At 41.9% G+C, this 22,263-nt stretch overlaps 1 protein-coding gene across 2 annotated transcripts in view; it reads left to right on the forward strand.

Moving 5' to 3' along the window:
• The window catches only part of SGPL1 (sphingosine-1-phosphate lyase 1), a 62,143-nt gene extending 39,908 nt beyond the window's left edge, over window positions 1-22,235 (forward strand). Inside the window, exons 6-15 of one of the 2 annotated variants that reach the window (XM_080642980.1) lie at window positions 753-829; window positions 2,249-2,377; window positions 9,405-9,493; window positions 11,292-11,397; window positions 12,947-13,045; window positions 14,097-14,246; window positions 15,460-15,698; window positions 16,833-16,979; window positions 18,125-18,245; window positions 18,782-22,235. In XM_080642980.1, coding sequence (XP_080499106.1) covers window positions 753-829; window positions 2,249-2,377; window positions 9,405-9,493; window positions 11,292-11,397; window positions 12,947-13,045; window positions 14,097-14,246; window positions 15,460-15,698; window positions 16,833-16,979; window positions 18,125-18,245; window positions 18,782-18,922 — 1,298 coding nt within the window. In that variant the 3' untranslated portion in view covers window positions 18,923-22,235. The remainder of the gene's footprint in view (window positions 1-752; window positions 830-2,248; window positions 2,378-9,404; window positions 9,494-11,291; window positions 11,398-12,946; window positions 13,046-14,096; window positions 14,247-15,459; window positions 15,699-16,832; window positions 16,980-18,124; window positions 18,246-18,781) is intronic. The other variant, XM_080642981.1, reaches the window with a different exon arrangement.
• Window positions 22,236-22,263: the final 28 nt, after the last annotated feature.

Raw genomic sequence — 22,263 nt, forward strand, 5'->3', positions numbered from 1 at the left:
ACACCCACATTAATACATTTGTTGGTATAATGTAGAGTGTGTAATAGGATCTTCAGGCAGGAGATGGAAAGTTGGGCCTTATATTCTGGTCAGGAATCTTTCTGGTGAGCTTTATCCCAGTGTTGACTGTTCTGATCCTGGATGTAGCAGCAGATGTTGCTGAAAGCAGGTGGCTAATTCTGTGTGGGTTTCCAGACTCTGTCTGAAGGAGGGGCCCCTGAGACTAAGATGTCTCATTGTGGCTTGTGTAGTCATGATTCAATTCCCTGACTCCAACCCTCCTGATTGTGTACTGAAATTTCACTTCTTTTCTGCCACCTCTGCTCATAACAGTTCCCACACTTCCTAGGACTGGATAGGAAGGGCGGGAAGAAAGAAGGAAGCATTGCTGACAAAGGTCAAGCTAAGCCCTGTAGAGAACATAGAATGATATATAGATGGAGGAAAATGTTTCTGTTGTTAGAAGGTAGTTGGGGAAGAGGACAGCATACTTATTGGACTTTATTGTACTAGGTGCTGTGGGTATCTTTTTCATATGTTGATACTAATTGATGATTTTTATTTGGTGTGGTAGCTGTAATGGATTTTTTCTTTCTTGATGTAATAATATAAAGACACCTTTGGATTTCCACTCAAAAAATTTTTTTCTTTTGTACTCAAAAGGACTTCCTTAGCATTTCTTCTTTTTAGACCCTACCTGTCCTCCTAAAAGTTTCTGCTTACTGACCCAGTGGTGTTAACTTTCTCTGCAGATGTCTTGTGGCAAGAAGGGCGAGCATCTGGAGCGGTGTACAGTGGGGAGGAGAAGCTCACTGAGCTCCTCGTGAAGGTGAATGCCCAGGACTCGGGAGTGTGTGTGGTCTGTGCCAGTTTATAGTACCTCATTGGTGTCTACTTTGTAATTTAAATATTACTTAAGAAAAGTTTATTGCTAAAATAAAACTAAAGTTTAGAAAGTTTCTCTTCACCCAACAGGTGAACATGTATAATATTGTTAAAGATATCTTCAGTCTGTAATAAAGTAAAATACTGTTTATGTTTGCAGGCTTTATTGACACCCTGTGTAGAAGGCAGATTAACAGGAAAGGTATTCCCAGAGTTTGAGATTATTAATATTAAGACACATTTTCTTTGATAAGAAGAGACAAGGGAGAGAAATGTGGTTATAATTTCCGATACTACCTGACTCTCAAAATCAGATGATCTGAGAATAAGTGTGGTTTCACTTATAATGAAAATACTTCTCATTTTTTGTTGACTTTAGAATTGCCTTTAGCATCTTCCATTTCTAGTCAGATTTAATTTTGAAATCCCACTTAGCCATATAAAATCGGCATTGACTGATGGTCTCTGAGATATTTGTGTTTGATTATTATAATCATGAAACTGCTTATACCGTATTAAATATAGGTTTTGCTCAGCTGTATCTTGACATAATGCGCCAATCTTATTTCTGTGTTTAAAAATCTTCCCATGGCTTTCTATCATCTACAGGATGAAATACAAGCTGCTTATGAGGCAGAAAATACCAAGTCCCTCATGAGCCAGCTCCCACCTACTTTTGGCAAACACTCCTATTACTTTCCCATGTAAACACTAGCTGGTACCTTTTCTTTTTACAGAGTACACCTTGCTCTTACGTTGTTTGCCTTTCTCTCCTTCACTCCAACTGTTGTAAATGATGAATTCCTATTTTTCTCAAGGTTCCACTCAGCTGACACCTCCAGACCACTCAGGATGCTCATTATTCCCTCTTTAAGGCCCCTTACCCTCACACACACACATTTGGCATTGCACTTAGAACAATCGCTGCTTTGTGCCAGACACTCTACTAAGTGCTTTGCATGTGTTATGTTAGTTATTTGCTTATCGCCAGAACCCTATCAGATTAGTACCTTAATTACCCCTTTTAGCATATGAGAAAACTGAGCCTCAGAGGTTATTTTTCCTGAGATTACACAGCTAGAAGTGACAGGCAAAGCTTAACCTTCAAACTGAGTCTGCTTGGTATTGTAGTCTGTGCTTTTAACCACATTTATACTTCCTCTCCTTCCACATTGTAAAATAATTTATTTGCATGTGTGTCTCCTTCACTGTATTTTGATCTTCTTTAGGTTGGGGAACATAGTCTACCGTTTTCCAGTGTCTAATGTTGTGCCTAATACCTAGAAATTTTGGTTTAGTGTATGATTGTTTGTCCTGTACAGTTTAATTGTCTTGCTTCATATCTGCTTGCATTCCTTTGCAGGCTTATGGAGATTTTGCATGGAGTAATCCCCTGCATCCAGATATCTTCCCAGGACTACGGAAGATAGAAGCAGAGATTGTGAGGATAGCTTGTTCCCTTTTCAATGGGGGACCGGATTCCTGTGGATGTGTAAGTATATGCAAGTGGCATCCAGTATTTTTTTTAGCTTAAAATAGGAAAATTTATTAAGAACATTTTACTTTTTTTATTACATAGATGATATGTGATTATTGCAGAAAGATCCAGATTAACAGCAATTTAAAAATACTGTTTGTAGCCCTAGCCAGTTTGGCTCAGTGGATAGAGCATTGGCCTGCGGACTGAAGGGTCCCCGGTCCAATTCTGGTCAAGGGCATGTGCCTGGGTTGCGGGCTTGATCCCTAGTAGGGGGCGTGCAGGAGGCAGTCAATCAATGATTCTTTCTCATCATTGATGTTTCTATCTCTCTCTCCCTCTCCCTTCCTCTCTGAAATCAATAAAAATATATTAAAATAAATACTGCTTGTAGTTTTGTAATTCATAGAGTATCAACATTTTGGCATATATTCTTCTAGATAATCTTTCTCTTCAATTTTTTACTTTGAAAACTTTACATTTACATAAAGTTGCCAGAATAGTTTAAAGAACACCCTGGATTCACTAAATATATTTTGCCCTATCTGCTCTCTGCTTCCTTCTTTCTCTTCCTCCCTTTCTTTCATCCACCCATCTTCCTATCCACTTATATAATTTGTTGAACCATGTCGTGGTGACTTATTTTTATACTTTCTCATTTTACTTGAGCTGGAAGCTTACTTGCTGATTTTGCTATAAATCTCATCTCATTTAGTTGGTTTAGGAATAAAGGAAGAGGTATCATTTATATTGAAGACACATATGTTTCAATTGTTCTTTTCAGTAGACATTTGTTAGTTTTCCTAAACTGTGATTGATAAAGTTCTGTTTAGATTTGTTACTACAAATTGATACTGTCTTCCTAGAAAAAAATGAAATCTCAGCTTATGCAGGATAGAGTTAGGTTTAACCCATTGTGCTGCAGTGGTAACCTAGAGGTGCTCACCCTATCAGATACTTTTGTAATCATTAAAAAGTCTGCAAATTTAATTATTCAAGGATCCATCCAAAGACAATAACTTTCAATAGTTACTTTTTGTGTTTTTCCAGTAAGCTGTATTGTTTTATTATTATGTTGGCACCATGGTAAATCAACATGTTCAAATATTCAGTAGGTAACAGAACTGGTATTCATGGCATTCATTTCCCAAAAATAATTTCAAAATGGTTAAAAACTGGACAAATAATGGGTTCCCTTATGATATTTTGATGAACAGTGTGACATAGAGGGGAGATGATGATATACTTATAGTATGTAGTATTCTCCTGTGCCATCAGACGATTTCTTTTAAGAGACCAAAAGTTAAACAAACACAAAACAGTTTGACTTTACCCAATAAAGTTGAAGATTGAAGTCTTACAACCCTGAAAATTCTCCACCTCAGGATATATCCTAGAAAAACATGTGTGTATTAGGATAGATATATATTCATAGCAGCATTGTTCATGATAGCTAAAAACTGAAAATAAATCAGATGTCTATCAACAGTAGGGTGGATAAGGAAATTATGTATGTTTCAGTCCATTATAGTTGTTACTCAAATTGATGCCCAGATTGCTCCATTTTTGACTAGTGGGAGCTTTCTAATTTCGGTTCCTGGGTCCTTTTGCATGACTCATGTAGTCTTTTACTAGTAAAGCTTCCATTCTTCCCTTTTTTTTTTTGACAAAGTATTTTTATTCCATGTTCATCCTGTACATTTCTGCTCTAGACCCGGGGTCAGCCATTTGTCCAAGGAACCCTGGTTCATTTATAACTCTGTAAAATATTTACATGGTTTCTAAGTAAAATTTGTGGAACAAGACAGATTTTAAAATAACTAGAAAAAGAATCCAGAGAGACAAATAAATAGAAAGTACAAAAGTGAAGTTAAGAAACATGAAGGGTAGAGTGAGAAAGGCTAAAACAGGGTTTAAAGCAGCCAGGAAAAAAACACACAAAACAAAACTACCTGTAAAGGTATAACTATTAGAACAATTGATATTCTCAATAACAACAATGCCTGGGGCAGTTGGGGGGGTAGGTGAAAAGACTGGCAATGAGCTGATAATAGTTGGAGTTGTGTGATCAGTACAGGGATTTTATTAATTCCCTTTCTAGTTGTGTCTAATCTACATTTTAGTCTTCCATTGGGTTTTTAAATTTTGTTTACTGTATTTTTCATTCTTGAGAATTCTATTTGGTTCATTCGTTTGTTCATTCATTCATTCAATCCTCACCAGAGGACATGCTTAGAGAGAGGAAGGGGGAGAGAGAGAGAGAGAGAGAGAGAGAGAGAGATTGATTTTGGTCTGTTGCCTTTAGAGAGAGAGAGAGAGAGAGAGAGATTGATTTTGATCTGTTGCCTTTAGTACATGCCCCCATCAGGGATGGTGCCCTAACCAGGAATCGAACCAGCAACCCTTCGGTACACAGGACAGCGCTTACCAGCTGAGCTACGTGGGCTGAGCTCTTCTTTTGTTTTTAAATCTGTTTGGTGGTTCTTTATTGTCCCTTGGCATAGTTTATTTAAATATGTTGCACGTAATTATTTTATATTCTCTTCTGACAATTCCATTGTTCATGGCCTTTCTGTTTCTGCTGGTTTCACTTGTGTTGTCTTGGCATCCTTATAGTTGCGTTTTTTATTTATTGACTTACTATAAACCACTCATTTTCCTGGGAACTTAACTTTAAGGCCTAGATTGAAGTTAAGTTCTTCCAAAAAAGGTTTGTAATTACTTCTGTCAGTTGCTGGGAAGTACTACCACATTGGAACCAATTTTAGTCCAGTTCACAGTTCATAGTTTTGCACTACAGAGGTGGTTGAGTTCAGACCACAAACTCACATAAAAGCTGCCTTGTTATACATGCTTTAGAAATCCTTATTCTTCTTTACCTGAGCAACAGGGTTGAGAAAAGCAATTTTTCTTGATGTCCTCTTCTGTACCAGTGGGATTTTTTCCTTGTACCCCTCAGATTGTGGGTGTAATTCCATTTTTTTCCAGCCATCTCCCATTACTTTGGGCAGGTCCTAAATTTATCTCTTGTTCTTGAATGGGCGCGGGAGTTTAAGGTCTCTTGGGAGTGGCAGCCACCCTCAGAGGTAAAGCCAGCTTTGGCACTCACTTATTTTGTAGGATTCTTGATTTTGTTTTGTTTGCAGTTTCAGATACTCCTTTACGTTAGCTCAGTGGCGGATATAAAAAAAAAAAAGTAATGTTTTATCAGGTTTTTAAAAAAATTAATCCTCACGTAGTGATATTTTTTCCATTGATTTTTTTAGAGAGAGTGGAAGGGAGGGGAGAGACAAAGAGGGAAACATTGATGTGAGACACATCGATTGATTGCCTCCCACATGTGCCCTGAGCAGGCTGGGGATTGAGTCTGCAAATGAGGTACTCGACCTTGACCAGAATCGAACACATGACCCTTTAGTCCAGGGGCCGACACTCTGACCACTGAGTCAAACCGGTTAGAGCTTACCAGGTTTTTTAGTTTCAGGTAGGATCGTTGCCCAAGGTATATAATCTGTATTGCTGGAAATAGAAGTCCCATGATTGTTTTGTGTGTTTTTTCCCATGTGAGAGACCTTTGTGTACTTGAAAGCCTCTTTACCCCTGAATCTCTTCCCTGTTTTTCCTAGGTTACTCAGCTGTTCCTTAGGGAATACTATTTCCAAACAGATTGCCACCCATCCCTGTCATTCTTCTCTGAACGCTTTTTGGTTATCTACAACAGCCAGATGGACACAATTCTCCAAGTGTGGAGTAACATTGATCTTTCAGTCTCTGTCTTATTTATCTGGGTTCGATAAACTTATCTTAAACCTTTCCTCTAAGTTAGTCTTTTTATTCTCAGCAGGGTTTATTCTGTTCCTTTCTGTTTCTAGTTCTGTATTGGTGCTGTTTGGTACTTTTGTGTGTGTGTGTGTGTGTGTGTTTTAAAGTTTGCAGTCTCATTTTGTTGTTTCAATGTCCAGCTTTTCAACTCTTTCTCACTCTATAGTGAGAAACAGTCATGAGGAATTTCCTTCTGTTCCTTAGGTGGTTACCTTTGGAGCTGGGCTTTTATTTTGCACGCTACTTTTTTCCTTGTATATGTTTGCATCGTTACCATTTTCTTTTGTCTTGGCACATGCTTAGGTGGCTCTCTCTGGACATTCTATTTGTTCTGATGCATGGTGGGTGATTTCTTGTCTGAGAGCATTTGGTTGAGGCAGGACTCAGCTTAAGCTTTGTTACACCTGTATTTCAATATATCTAGGTCTCACCTTCTGAGAGATTGTTAAAAGTTAACTGTACCGAAGTTCTCTCTGCCTATTTGGAAGGGAATAATACTCTTTGGGCTTTGATTACTTCTTTAACCCATCTGGTATTTCTGTAGTCTCCACTTCAAAGAATCAGTACAGTTGTTCTCTCCCCATTTTGCTCTTTCTCCCTAGTTGCCGTGTCTACCACTCTGATCTGAAGATCAGGAGAGAAGATAAGGAAACCCTTTCCATTTGCTTCTCGGAAGATTTGGGGTATTAATGAGAATGGTCAGGATTTTGCTGAGTTGCCTGGGTAATTTCCAGGGCTTAGAAGAGGGATTATGAACTGTGTTTTGCTCTCTGTTATGGATTGGAAACTTGTTTCTTCTTTTCATTGCCAGTATTTGAAGTTTATTGCATCAGACTATATCTCGTTCCGCCTTTGGTTCTTATTACACGTTGTCACTACTGTTTTCCTTTATTCTTACAGGTATTGGGAGGAAGTCCGTGAGGTAGTTTTAGTCTTCCAGAAGTCCAGCGCTAGGGTATTTGTACTTTGCTTTTGCATAGGTACAACTAAGTCATGTCTCTCCTGTTATGATCTTCTTTAGTGGATGTGTCAGGGCTCAGGAGAAGGGTGGAGTCTAAGATCCCCAGTCTCTTCTAAAGCTTAGACTGAAATCTCTGGAATCCTTCGAGTTCTCAATCTCTGTCTCTATCTCTCTCTTGAAGAGCTGCTTTCGGTGAAGAAAGTTCATAGATGGGGAACATGAAGACAAAGCCTTAAGGGTTGGGCTGTCTTTAGACTATTCCCATTTAAGGTATTACACTTTTTGTTCTTTGTTTTTTAGCCTTCACCTTTTTCCCTTTTATTAACTTCATTTGCCTCAAAATGGATGAGAGGGACTATATACCAAAAGAAATTAGGTTGCCAAGGAAACTGGTCCTGGCTTATGCAAGTGTCAGTAGGACCAAACATCACCTAAAAGAAAAATTTCCAAACAGGTCATGTCCTACTCTTGTTTCTGACACACATTTCATATGTTAGAGTGAGAATTATTGTAAATGTTAAAAGAAGCTGACTAACATAACAAGTAGTTATTGAAGCCTCTGCCTTCTTACTTCACAGCTAAATTTTCATTTCCCTTTGGGTGCAGGGGGAGGAGGGAAATGGGAGAATCTTTAAACACAGAATTTGGGTCAGAAATAAGAATTAGAAATAGAATTGAGGTATCCCAGATTTAATGGTAAAAAAATACACTGGTATTTACTTAACAAATATCGATGTTGATTTGATTAACGGTTGAACTAAATATAGGACATGTGAAGTGAGTAACTAGGGTTTGGAAATATTTTTGCGTATGTCATTACTCGACCTTAGTAAGAGATGGACTCCCTGGAGACTGACTTTGCTGGTGTTTTTCCGACTTGATTCACAGCTGGTTTGACTTCTCATGTGACATTCTGAGGTTTTAGCTGGAGCACAGGACATGCTGCTGATGCACAGTGACCTCAGCATAAGCACTTGCGTCTTCTCCAGCATTGAAGTGCAGAGACCTACACACAAGTGTGCTATGTCCACGTTCAGTGCATTACTTTGTGGATGATGGTCACATGATTCATGCAGACTTCCTGAATCAAAAATGACTTAACTTTTCTCAGCTAATCTTCCATATAACTCTTGACTACTGGGATTTGGTATCGAATGCTACTTTTGTCCTATATGTGGATAATGTGGATATTATTTTAGGAAGCTTCAGTAATTACCCTCTCTCATTCTGTCTCATATTTAGCTACACTAAATACAAAAACATAGGAAGTTTTACTTCTTATCAACAGATGCTAATGGATGACAGTGGGTACATCACTTTAGTCTCTCAGCAGCTCAGTTTTCTCACCTGTATAATGAAAAAGCTATATAAGATCATGTGAGTCTTTGGAAATGGTAAATTTAAGAAAATATCCACCTAGCTCAGTGCTATGACTTTTCTTTTTCAGCTTGTTTTGAAGTTATTCATTCTTAGATGTTATCAAAAGATAGCCAGGTGGGTATGATATGCCTGTGTTAGTCATGGCTTACTGAGAGTCAAACTAGGCATTAAGAAATGTTAATTGAGGGTCTGTTAGGTCTCTGCTACGAGGCTTGGTGCTAGGAATATTGTCCTGAACACATTGGTCCTCACCCTTATGAGATTGTAGTCCCTTGGGGTCTATAGGATGAATGAAATGACTGCTGAGTATTTTTGTTGCCTGTATCAGAGTTGCTAGACCTCGCTTCAGGAAAACATTTTATTTCATTTAGAAACATTAGGATTTTTGTTTTGATTTCAGATAACGAACTCTAAGTAGAGGCTTCTTTTTCTTTCAAACTTGTAAAAAAACCAGAACTTCACTTTAGAGTGCCTAATTATCTGTTCTTGGTCTTCTAATGTATTGCATAGTTTACTAGAACTGTTAACTTCACAATTTCACATTCTCAGTGGTCATTGAAAATTTAAATCAAAGTCAATCCTGATGCTTTTGAATGGTGTAAAATGCCCTATCCTATCTGCAATTGGAGGAATTAATGAGGAAATGGGTTGTGCACAGATCTGGGCATATGTGCAAGTTGTCCAGAGAGCATGGAGCTTCTGCTCATCTTAGTGTTTTTACTCTTTTCCTGAACCCAGCATGGGTTTAGCAAACAAAGCCAAGTTTCCCTTCTGGAAGACATAGCAGTGTCTGCCCTGTACCAGCCACCGTCAAAATCGGGGCAGGCTGATAACTATCCCTAACTTCCCTCCACAGATGATATCTCTCCTTTTTCACAGGTGACCTCTGGGGGTACAGAAAGCATACTGATGGCCTGCAAAGCTTATCGGGACCTGGCCTTCGAGAACGGGATCAGAACTCCAGAAATGTATGTATGTATGGCTGTGTCGTTCTCCCTACCCCCTGCTGAGATTTTTCTGGAATGCTGCTGTATGAAACACCCTGTTTTCAGCTTCTTCTCTTCCTTTGGCAATTCTAGTCCTCTTTCCTCCTATCCTGTGTCCTTGACTCTTATCTCTTCACATTCACCAAAATCCTAAGTGGATCAGCCAGTTAATTTTCAAAATCATCCACCATGACCCTCACCTCTCCTTTATACATGGTATATATATACTTCAAGCAAAAATGAGATCCTTTTTCTAACTGACAAAGTGACAAGACTACATCTTTGAATTCCGTGGTATTTGTTATAAATTATTTGGAGCCTAAGGAACACTCTCTGTTTATCTTAGTTCAATGAAAGTTATATTACAGGCTGCTTTGGGGTTCCCCTAAAAAATTTCAAGCTAGCATGGCCGGTGTAGCTCAATGGTTGAGCATCGACCCAGGAACCAGGAGGTCACCTGTTGGATTCTTGGTCAGGGCACATGCCTGGGTTGCAGGCTCAATCCCCAGTAGGGGGCGTGCAGGAGACAGCCGATCAATGATTTTCTCTCATCATTGATGTTTCTCTCTCTCCCTCTCCCTTCTTCTCTGAAATTAATAAAAATATAAAGAAAAAATTTCAAGCTAAGGGTAGTTTTATGGTATAGAAAATTTTTAAATCTTTTTGAGGTTTACCCATATTGCCACCCCATAGTTTTTTGTTTTGTTTTGTTTTGCAATATATTGGTATTGATTTCAGACAGGAAGGGAGAGGGAGAGAGAGAGAGAGAGAAACATCAGTGATGAGAGAGAATCATTGATTAGCTACTTCCTGCACACCCTCTAGTGTGGATCGAGCCTGCAACCCAGCACGTGCCCTTGACCAGAATCCAACCTGGGGTCCTTCAGTCCTCAGGCCAATGCTCTGTCCACTGAACCAAACTGGTTAGGGCCCACCCCATAGTTTTGCTATTTGGTTACATTTTTTTTTTCTGTAGACCATCTCCTTGTACAGTGTGTTTATACATTATTTGGGTTGGGTTAATGTTTTTCCCACAAGTGTCAGTGACTAAGGCCTTGGTTGTGCATGATTTCATGCTGCAATTCCTACTTAGCCTAACAGAATAAATCAGGCTACTATCTTTCTTTAAGCATAAATCTTTGGTGGTTGGTACTTAGGGGGAGAGATTTTCTCCATTAAAGGGAACAGGTTAATTGTAAGAGTGGAACCATTGAGGGAAGTCTGAAAGCAAATACTTAACTATGACTCAGTTTCCTTTTTTAATACTATTTGAAATGCTACTTTCAAGTGTGCAGTGCAAATGGGCATTATAGTTTCTTATAGGATCGTGGTCTTTCAAAGATGGAGGGGACCTTTGATTTGATGCTTGGCTGCTGCTTTTAACAGCCCTGCCAAGCAATCTTGCGTTTTCTGCCTGAACATGTACCGTGTCAGGAAGCTTGCTCTCCTCTGATGTGCCTGTCTTTGGATAGGCAACTACTTCATGTTAATTTGATCCAAATTTCCTGTTCCTTTACCTGTGAACCCTAATTTATATTTTGGATCCTTCGATGTGGGATTACTTCCAAGTTCTTCCTGTTGCCAAAATGATTTCCTATATAGTAGGGAGAAGGTTCCTTAGAATATGTTTGTGCTTAAAAAGTAAATATAAACACTTTAAAATTTTTGAGGAAAAGTAATCAGAAGTTTACTCCTGATAATTTAGATTAGCTGCTAACTGTGCTCTTTTGAGCCTCATTTTGATCTGAATTTCATTATTCTTTTCTTCCCTGTCTTTTAGTGTGGCCCCCCAGAGTGCCCATGCTGCATTTGACAAGGCAGCCCATTATTTTGGGATGAAGATTATACGGGTTCCACTAAACAAAATGATGGAGGTGGATGTTCGGGTGAGTTCCTCTGAAGGACCATTGTCTGCCTTGGGCTGTGAGAAGCAGGAAGTGTACCCAATTGACTGTTTTTTTCCAGTGTCACATGCAGATAGGCTCAAAATGTCTTTGATTGTAGTGGCCAGAGTTGCAAAATCTTCCACTGGCAGTGCTGATTGCAGCTTCAGACTTTTCACAGATTCATTCGTTTGTTCCTAACTTTAAAGACCCGGGTTTGCTTCAGCACTGCCTCTTTCTCTTCTCTGTTTGTGAAATACGCATGCCCTAACTTGCTCTAAGACTCTCACTGTGGTTTGTATGTTTTTTTTTTTATAATTTAAAAAAAAATCCTCACTGGAGGATATGTTTTTATTGATTTGAAAGAGAGAGGTAGAGAGAGAGAAGAAAGAGGAGAGAGAAGAGAGAGAAGAGAGAAAGAGGTATGCCCTGACTGGGAATTGAACCTTTTGGTATACAGGACGTACAAAACCAGCCAGGGTGTCACTGTGGTTTTGATTGGCCTGAATGAGCACCATTGCCAATATAAAGTAATGATTTTTTTCCATAAGTAAACTATTCCAATTTATTAGCATTAGCATTATCCCCCTCATCTTTATTGAGGCATTAGTGTACAATTAATTGACAAATTAAAAATTGTATATATTTAAGGAATACAACTTAATGTTTTGATGTAAGTATACATTGTGAAGTAGTCAACACAATCAAGCTTTTAACATTTTCATTACCTCACATAGTTAACATTTTTATTTTCTTTTTTTTTTCATGGTTGAAATACTTAAGACTGCCCTATAGCTCTCTAATTAAATTTCAAATATACAATGCAGTATTAACAAAACTTGTTTAGTAGTCACATGGCAATACATTTTATCTCCAGAACGTATTTGTGTAATTGAAGCTTGGTACCCCTTGATTAGCATCTCCCCATTACTCCACTCCCAACCCCAGGCAACCACCTTTCTACTCTCTGCTTCTACAGGTTCAGGTTTTTAGATCTAAGTGAGATCATGCAATATTTGTCTTTCTGTCCCTGGCTTATGTAAGTTAGCGTAGTGTCCTCCAGGTTCATCCATGTGGTCACAAATAGCAGGATTCCTTTCTTTTTAAGGCTGAATAATATTCCTTTCATGAATAATTTTATGCCTTGCATTTGTATAAAACTTTCCAGTATTGAGAGTGCTATCGGAATTGCATTGGAGCCTAGGACAGCCCAGGGAGGTCGTAGAAGCTGTTAGTATTACTGCAGTTCACAGATCAGGAGACAGACTGGGTGGAGTGAAGTAGTTTACACTAGGTTTCACTGCTAGTTGGCTGCTCTTTTACCTCTTAGCCCAGTATTCTTTTCCCCTCAATGATTTTGCTGTTTTTGTATTGTGCTCTCTTTTCCCCCAATGGACCCATCTGGCCTTGTTTGTATTCTGCTACTATGGTGGGCGGCGGGCTTCGGGGGCAGTAGTGGAACTGAAGTGCGTAGACTAGATTAATCTTGTTAGGGGATAGGAGAGTAACTGAGATGTGGATGCTCATTTTCCTTCCCACGTGTAACTCCTAGGCAATGAGAAGAGCCATCTCCAGGAACACTGCCATGCTCGTCTGTTCTACCCCACAGTTCCCTCACGGTGTGATAGACCCTGTTCCTGAAGTGGCCAAGGTATGTGAGAAAAAGGGACCACTAGGCAGTGAAACTGAGATTTTAAAATAGAATCTCATGGTACAGTATTTGGCAAATAGAAGTGATTTTGAGTTTAGATTTTAGCACATGGATGGTGAATAGCTCTCATCAGTACTGTGGTAAACTCTGCAGCTCTGTTTGGAGCCTCTGAAGGTTACTGGCTTCTGCTGTGGGGGAGAATAGAAGGAAGAAGCCTTTGTTTAAATGGGATATTTGGAAGTAGGACTAATATTTCAATTCAGATCAGGAAATGATCTGCATTTAGGAGCATGCCTACCAGAGAGTGGTATTCAATCTGCTGCTCCATAGCACACCCTCCCTCCTTCCCTGCTGGGCAGTTAGCAAGCAGGACCTTTGACCCACTCCAGAGGCAGCCAGAATCAGAGTGCTGCTCATTTTCTGCATGATTTTGCAGTGAATTTGAGGCCCTGCATATTTAAATATAAAATAAACACCACATTTCAGATGAATTATTTTGAAGGCTAAATACATTTGAAAGATGAACTTTTTTTATTGGGAATGTCAAAAAGTAGCTGGCTTTTTAAAACATGGAAGATATCCTATATAATAAAAGGCTAATATGCAAATTGAGCAAACAGCAGAACAACTGGTCGCTATGATGTGCACTAACCACGAGGGGGCAGATGCTCAATGCAGGAGCTGCCCCCTGGTGGTCAGTGCACTCCCACAGGGGGAGCGCCGCTCAGCCAGGCTCACGGCTGGTGAGTGCTGTGGCGGTGGCGGGAGTCTTTCCTGCCTCTGTGGCAATGCTAAGGATGTCCGACTGATGGCTTAGGTCCTCTCCACAGGGAGCGGGCCTAAGCTGTCAGTTGGATATCCCCCGAGGGCTCCCAGACTGCGAGAGTGCACAGGCTGAGGGATCCCTGAGTGCATGAATTTTGTGCACCGGGCCTCTAGTAGTACATAATGGCCTTATGGTTACTGCCCACTTTTCCACCCATGTCTTGCAAAGTTTTTGTTACAGGGCTGTAAATGAAATTCTCTTATGATCTTTGTTTTTTGGAACTAGCTGGCTGTCAAATACAAAATACCTCTTCATGTAGATGCTTGTCTGGGGGGCTTTCTCATCGTCTTTATGGAGAAAGCAGGATACCCACTGGAGCAACCATTTGATTTCCGGGTGAAAGGTGTGACCAGCATTTCAGCGGATACCCATAAGGTGAGCTATGTAAGGAACCAAATGTTAGTCAGAGGAGACAGTTGATTGACTATTATCAACAAAATAAATTGGTTAAAGCATTAGCTTTTCCCAAAATGTAAAATGAAATCTGGCTCTTTGCTTTCACCAGAGCAGTTGATTCAGGTGACAAGGTATAGTGGTAGAGATGACAAGCAATAGTGGAAAGGAACCCATTATCTTTGTGTCTTATGGCTGAGAGAATTTCTATAACTGGGACATGTTAGTGTAGTGGCCCTTTTAAGAGTTAGTTCCCACCCTAGCTGGTTTGGCTCAGTGGATAGAATGTCAGCTTGCGAACTGAAGGGTCCCAGGTTCGATTTTAAGGGCACATGCCTGGGTTGCAGGCTCGGTCCAACATACTGGAGGCAGCTAATCAATGATTCCCTCTCATCATTGATGTTCCCATCTCTTCCTCTCCTTTCCTTTCTGAAATCAATAAAAATATATTAAAAAAAAAAAAAAAGAGTTCCCTGAGCCTTGAGACGATCTGGGGGGAGGATGGAGGGAGGTTGCAGTGGGCTTCCTGAGAGAGGTATGTAAATGCTGCAGCCCCCATGCTGCTGGGTTCCTGCACCTGAGTGGCAGGGTATGTTGATGGGAGAGTCCTTTGGAAAAAGGGAAGAACTTAAGGTGCTCAGGAATGTTTGGCTTGTAATGTTTGAAATGTCTATTCCTGCCCCCACCTCATGGACTGAGACAAAATCTAGATCAGTTTATTGTAAAACTGGATGAAGTAGCTTCTAGATTCTGAACACCATGAAGCTCTTAGTAGAAAGGAAGTATACTAATAAGTAAACAAGGATGAGAAGGGAGTCAGGTCGTGATTGTAGTTGACTTGAGTGACTTGGGTTCCTGGCTTCCAGTGGCACTTTATCTTTGCTTTCATCCTGATATACTGCCTTGGAATAATGTTTTAAATAAGAAAAACCACGTGCTGGGTGGGAAAGGGGAAGTAAACTGATTAGCAGGACAAGGCACTGCTCCTCCTGGGCCTCGGATTCCTCATCCCTAAAATAGAGAGTTTCAGTTCCATCCCTTCAGTTCTCTCTACCCCTTAACATTGTACGTTTGAGTTTTTAATGTGAGTGAGAAGCATCATAGAGAATGTGAGGGAAAATTTTCCATGATCAGCGTGCCAGGGCAAGTCTGCCGAATAGAACTGTACAATTACCTGTCTGCTTCTCCCCCTCAGTATGGCTACGCCCCCAAAGGCTCTTCCGTGGTGTTATACAGTGACAAGAAGTACAGGAGCTATCAGTTCTTCATTGATCCAGACTGGCAGGGTGGCATCTACGCTTCCCCAACCATCGCGGGCTCACGGCCTGGTGGCATTAGTGCAGCCTGCTGGGCTGCCTTGATGTACTTTGGTGAGAGCGGCTATGTTGAAGCTACCAAACAGATCATCAAAACTTCTCGCTTCCTCAAGTCAGAGTATGTGGAAGATTGGGATTCTGCCTTGTCTCTTGCTTTGTCTGCTAGTGTGCTCAAGGCATCTGCCCAAACACCTGTAGCCCCAGCCCATTCGTTGTCTCCTGACAGACCAAGGGCTTAGGACAGCAGCTTAGGAGTGTGGTGCTGGCCTGGGAGGATAACGCTCCCTTGCTCTGCTATGACTTGGAATGTCAGATCAGGGCTTCATCTAGGCCTTCTTGTTTCCAAGGATGTCTTAACCATGGGCAGTTCTTACCAAGTACTGAGGGACAGTTTAATGACTGAGACAAGACAGTGGTTCTGAAATTTGAGGATGCATCCTAATCACCTGGAGGGCTTATTATTACCATTATTATTATTATTATTATTATTATTATTATTATTATTATTCCTGGGCCCTGCTCCTAGAATTCTAACTCATTAGATCTGGAATGGCCTGAGCATTTGCATTTCTAGGAAGTTTCCAGTGGATGCTGATGCTGCTGGTCTAGGAATCACTCTTGGAGAATCACTGGAATAAGAAAAGAACTGGAGAAGGAATGGGGAAGGGGGTGGTGGTGAAATCTTGGGTTAAGCTAAGGCTAGAACTAACCTGTGTGCTCTGTTGAGCGTATCTGTTCCCATAGTGCCTGTCTGTGTCACCAGGGTTGGGGAGGTTTTTCAGAATCTTGAGGGTAAATAAAAGTGGCCAGTGGACATGTCTCATTTGAAAAAGGCCCACATATGATTCTGATAGCCCCGTCTGTTGAGAACTGTATTAGTTCTTGCTTTAGGGATTACATATGTGACTTTTTAAAATTGAGGGATGGAGGAATTATTTTTTCAGTATTTTCAAAAAGTGAGTGTCTTATTCCTCAGATATCCCTGGGGGTGATATCATAATTTGAGAGTTGGGCAGACAGGTTAGGAGCCAATGATTCTGATTCATTGGGTCTAGATATGGTTTGGGCCTTTGACTATTTGTAATGCTTAGGAATTACTGATCTCAGTCTAGATACCTTATTTTACAAGATGAGAAAACTAAAGCCCAGAAGGTTAGGTTGTAAGGGAAACGTTGGGTGATTAAAGAGATGATGACCAGAGGACCGTATGTGGCTGAATTTTCTTTTTGTTCCTTTTCTTGTTTGCTTTAAGACTGGAAAATATCAAAGGCATCTTTGTTTTTGGGGATCCTCAGTTGTCAGTCATTGCTCTGGGCTCCCATGATTTTGACATCTACCGACTGTTTAATCTGATGACTGCTAAGGGGTGGAACTTGAACCATCTGCAGTTCCCGTCCAGGTAAACTTAAAGAAGCCCCTTTCCCTTCCTTTGCTCTGTGGCTTTTGAAGAACTTGGGTAGCAAGGTGATCTGAAATAGAGATGGGCGGCTAGGGCCCCATACTAGTGGCAACGGTGGTATCTAGGATTTCTGTCCTGACACCTGGAGTGATTCAGTATCAGAACAAGACCATTATCTTTACACTCGGGCCATTAGGTGGCAGCCTCTTGAGATCAGGGGTCTGTCGTAAGACTCCCACCCCCACTCTCTTTCTGTACTCTCAGATCGTCTTGTACATGTCTTCATATTGCTCTTATAAACCAACTGTACCTGAGTAATACTTAGCTCACAACCTCCCAGAGAGCTTCTAGTCATTCAGGCCTGCTCCTGCCTTCTTCAGCACACTTTTCTAACCTAACCTTCCATGCTGCCTTTACGTCACCACTCCACCCCAGCAGAATAGGGCTCTTCAGTGTCCTCTCCAAAGCCCCGCTGAGCCCGAGGGCTTCTGGCCTTCAGAAGGTTCTCGATGTGGAACAGGCCACACGGAGTTTCAACATCTGGTCTTGTTCCATAGAGCACAACGAGACAGACCATGAGACAGCTTGATCCTCAGGATTCGAATTCCTCCTTTCATCATCCTTTTGTGGTTTTTAATGTGAAGACCTCCTTCAGTACTGATCCTTTCACGTTTGCACCATTGCCAGCCCCATTTGGACTCTGCTTTTTCCTCTTCACAATCCCTCTGTACCATAGACGACCTCCAAGGGGCTTAGAGCTGCTTCTTTACCCTGACATCCTTTAAGACCCAGCCTATGGCCCTGTCCCCAGGAGGGTTTATCATCTAAGATAAAGATACAGGCCACATGGCTGAAGGAATAGTGGTGGACAGTTTTTGAGGGGAGGGGTGGGACAGCGCAGCCGCTGTATCTATCTGTCAGGAAGGTTCTCGATGAGGCCGAGAAGCCTCCTGCCAGCCCGTGCTTGACAAGCCATGGACTTGGGAGCCCTGATTCCCAGCCCTGGGGACAGTGTAGATGACTACACTTGTCACAAATAACGTGAAGGAGCAACCAATAAATTCCTGTATTTGGGGCTGCTTTATTTTAGAACTTCATTTTTTTTTTCCTAAGGTTCATCTCTCTGTCTCTTTCTTCTCTCATAGTATTCATTTCTGTGTCACGTTAGTACACACCCGGAAGCGAGTAGCCATACAGTTCCTAAAGGACATCCGAGAATCTGTCACTCAAATCATGAAGAACCCTAAAGCAAAGACCACAGGAATGGTAGGAGCACTTGGGGTTTTACCTTCTCTGTTGAAGTTCAGGTGTTCAGGGGAGGAGGTTGGAAGAACCAGGTGACCTTGAGTCTATTCCTGCCTCCGCCTTTTATCCACAAACCTCTTTCCTTATTTCACTGTAGCTGATGATTTCTGCCTTGTCCATTCCCAGGGTTTTTTAATTTCGAATGAGACATACTGTGTATAAAGAAACCTGTAAATTTGTAAGTGCTGTATGCAAAGGCACGTGGTGGTAGTGTTCATTTGCAAAGAAAAATTTGACACAGAAGAGGCAATAAACCAATTTTCTCTTGAATTTTCTACATAAAATCCCACAGGATAGTTCCTTTGGGCAGAAAGGCAGATGACTGGCAAGTACCTGGGAAAATTGACCGAGCCAGCTATCTTTCTGATAGAATGGAGCCTGGGGTGGGGATGGAGTTGGGGAGAGGAGGACACATGCAAGGCAAGGATGGGGGAGGAGGAGCAAAGCCATTCCTGGATCCCTCATCATTAACAGCAGTTCTGTGACTGGATTTGCAGGGCGCGATCTATGGCATGGCCCAGACCACGGTCGACAGGAACCAGGTAGCGGAATTGTCCTCGATCTTCCTGGACAGCCTTTTCAGCACAGACGCTGTACCTCAGGGCAGCCAGATGAATGGCTCTTCAAAGCCCCACTGAGCCCGAGGGCTTCTGGCCTTCAGAAGGTTCTCGGGGTGTGGAACAGGCCACACGGAGTTTCAACATCTGGTCTTGCTCCATAGAGCACAACGAGACAGCTTGATCCTCAGGATTCGAGTTCCTCCTTTCATCATCCTTTTGTGGTTTTTAATGTGAAGACCCCGAAGGATTCCATTACATAATTATTTTGCCCTTGTTCTAAATATTACACTAGGAATTGTTTTAACCATTTCCTTCTCTAATCTTTCTAGCTTTTACCTTCACTTAATCATGGTGTGGCAGCTCTGACCTGTCCTGATTCCTTAGGGAAGCTGGGGTACAGTTTGAGATAGAAATAGGTTTCCTTTGTCGTCTCAGGCAGATTGGTTTAGTCCAATAGGAAGTATTCATGTAACAGAAGTTTTCCCGGTGGGTGTTCGGTTACTCTAAGCAGGAGGCTCTTTCAGCCCTGCCCTTTGAGTGGGTTAGTTGTCTCTCTTAGAGATACTTTTACTGCAACTTGTTTTATTTTCCCAAGACATGGTTGACCAGGCCATTGTTAATATGCAGGATTGGAGTGGTCAGTCCACCACGGCGGTGTGTAGGGTGGTACATGGTCCTCTTCTAGTGTGTAGTCCCCTTTGATACTTGGTTTCCCCCATCTTTGGAGATTCGTATTTGCAATTGTGCCCCCACTGGTTTGTTCTTGAACTAGGAAGGGACTGTAATTCCCAGAGAATCTAGGACTTCCTGGCCTGTTGCTGCCTCTCTGAGTATCAGGATAGGATGAGCACCCAAATTCAAATATGTCACCAAAGTTCATTTTAGTCCTCCCCTCCCCCACTGCTTTAAGTCATCATGTATGAGAATATGTTTGCTCATAGCACCTTCACAAGTTGCCTTGATTTACCCTAGTTGGTACAAGGAGGGCATGAGCGAGTCCCCAAGGCAGGAAATTTTTTTTGCTCCATTAGTGTGTTCTTCCAGTCTCCTTCCTCTCTATTCAGCTCCCAAAGGTACTATGGCAGTTCAGCCTCAGGTACTGGACACTTCTCAGCCCTGGCTAGGATGAGATAACATTTTGGAATAGGGAAACAGGATGGTGTCGGTTGTAGCCTAGGGCCTGGGGTTTCTTCTTGACTAGTTGCTCAGGATGGTGCAGGGCCAGGACCAAACTCTGTGCCCACTTTCTACCTTTTCTGCCCTGCATGGGGCCTGCCTGGATCTCCCCTGAGCCACTGCCCTACCCTAATGACGACATACTGTGTGTGCCTTTTCCTCAGCAGGGAGCAGTGGTGGCTATTCCTGACCCAGGCCCGGGGGTGGGGATCAGTCTTTGAGGTTTTGTTTGGGTTGGGAGAAACTCCTCTGTCCCGTTCTCCTTCTCAGGGACTCCTGAAGATTCAGCCACTTCAGGCTGGTATCCTCTCGCCCCCCTCGCTGGGTATGCTGCCAGGGAGCCAACATGACCATTTCCCCAAGCTCCTCACCACTTTTGTCTGAAATGTTCTTCTGCACTGTACTTTCTACACAAAACTGTGACTGGCCATGTCGCTGCAGGGTGTGTGTGTGTGTGTGTCATCCTGTCCATTGTGGGTTCCAAGAGTGGTTGCTGTGCATGTATGTGACAGGGAGAAGCTGAGGTCCTTCAGACATGGAAGTTATGTTCCCTCCAGTTGCTGAACTGGTGGGCATCTCCTGAGAGAGGAGGAGTGGTCGGAGCTGTGGGTGAATTGTCTTTTGTGTCTCCAGTGCATTCATTATGTTGGAGGAAGTCCAGGGACCCAGCACCACCGTGGTTTGTCGGCTGCTAAAATGGAGAAGCATGCACCCTACAGAGTGTTCTCTGCTTCCACTGTCCTCCCAGGACCGTCCCCTGTGCTGTGATAACATTGCTGCAGGGGTTGGGCTGGGGTGAGGGTTGTGGGACTGTTTTTCAAAGGGACCTACTGTAGCCACTTTAATTTATGTTTACGAGCCTTAGTTTGAGTTAACATTTGGGCTTTCCAGGGCTTTCCATTCTGTGTGTATCTGCTTGTAGTAGCACCCCGTCTGGCAGAGGTGGGCAGAATGTCTTAATGATATCATGTTGTTAGCAGATGTCCACTGGCTTCTGCAAAAACTGTACTGTCTTGTTTCTGTATTAGAAGTCAGTAGTCATGTGACTATACTGCCGTGTCACTTAATATTACCAGTTTTATACTTTGAAAATGGTACTTGCCTCCTTTAAATCTTTTCTGTCTTTAACCTCCTCCTTCCCGCAGTGTTCTCTTCCTAATTGCAGCAATAATCTCTTAAAAAGCAATTAAATGTTCCAAATCTTATTTGTTGTGGATGGTTGCATTCATTTGTTTATTTAGGTGTCTGCACATCATCCCAGATGGGATGTTGGCAGCTCTTGAACCGGCTGCTGGTGAGAGATCGCCCCCTTGTGGTGCAATGGTTGTCTGTGACTACTGATAGTAGGACAAATAGACATGAGTGGGTGAGCAGCACTCCTGCCCAATTCCCAGCACTTTCATGGCTCCACCAGGAATGATGGCCACACCTGTTTTAAGAGGTCTGGAACTCAGGTCTTTAGTTCCCCAGGGCTAGGGTCCTGCCTTATGCTGTTATCTTTATCATCCACTTCTGCTTACACCTGAACGATAGATTGAACCATCTGGGCTAGTGTCCAGCCAGCTGGGCAGTGAGCTCTATCTAACCAACGGATACCGATTTAAAACCTTGCATTTGGTTTGGGAACTGATGGAACCCCTCAGATTATCTTTGCACCCCCAACTGCTGAGTGTCTTATTCCATTATGACTAAGAAGCAAGAAGTCTTTTTGAAGGGTTATTCAGGTTCCAGAGACACTCATTCAGGTAACCAGGCTTTTCATCTGGCTTTCAGCCCATTCAGACTTTGCCAGAATCAAGTTGAGCAATGTGGCCTTTGCTGTAGTTTTATGCCAGATGACTCAGTTCCCTGAGCACCTGCTTGCTTTGGGGTAAACCCTAGAGAGAGAGGGGCCAGCATATGCTTTGATAGGAGATGTGGCCCATCTAAGAAATGGTGTCGGGATGCTTACACCTGCTCCTTACAGCTGCGGACCTCTTTGCCTTCTGTGTGGGTTCTTGGTAGCAATGAGCCACTTAGAGCTCAACCCAGTAGTGACAAAAGTAATGGCGGAGACCTAATTTGATAGCCTGGGTAGCAAAAGTCAGATGTTCGAGGGCCTTTTCTTGATTTGGAGTTTTAATTACTTTAGTTTTTCTTGTGCTTTATTATTCTCTTTAACCCCATTCCATATAATTTAAATTGTTTGAATAATTTTAGAATAAACATTTACTTCTAAAAAAAAGTGTTGTTTGTGTCTTTGT

This window comes from Plecotus auritus (genome assembly GCF_963455305.1).
Source record: "Plecotus auritus genome assembly, chromosome: 9".
In the NCBI taxonomy this organism is placed as follows: Eukaryota; Metazoa; Chordata; class Mammalia; order Chiroptera; family Vespertilionidae; genus Plecotus; species Plecotus auritus.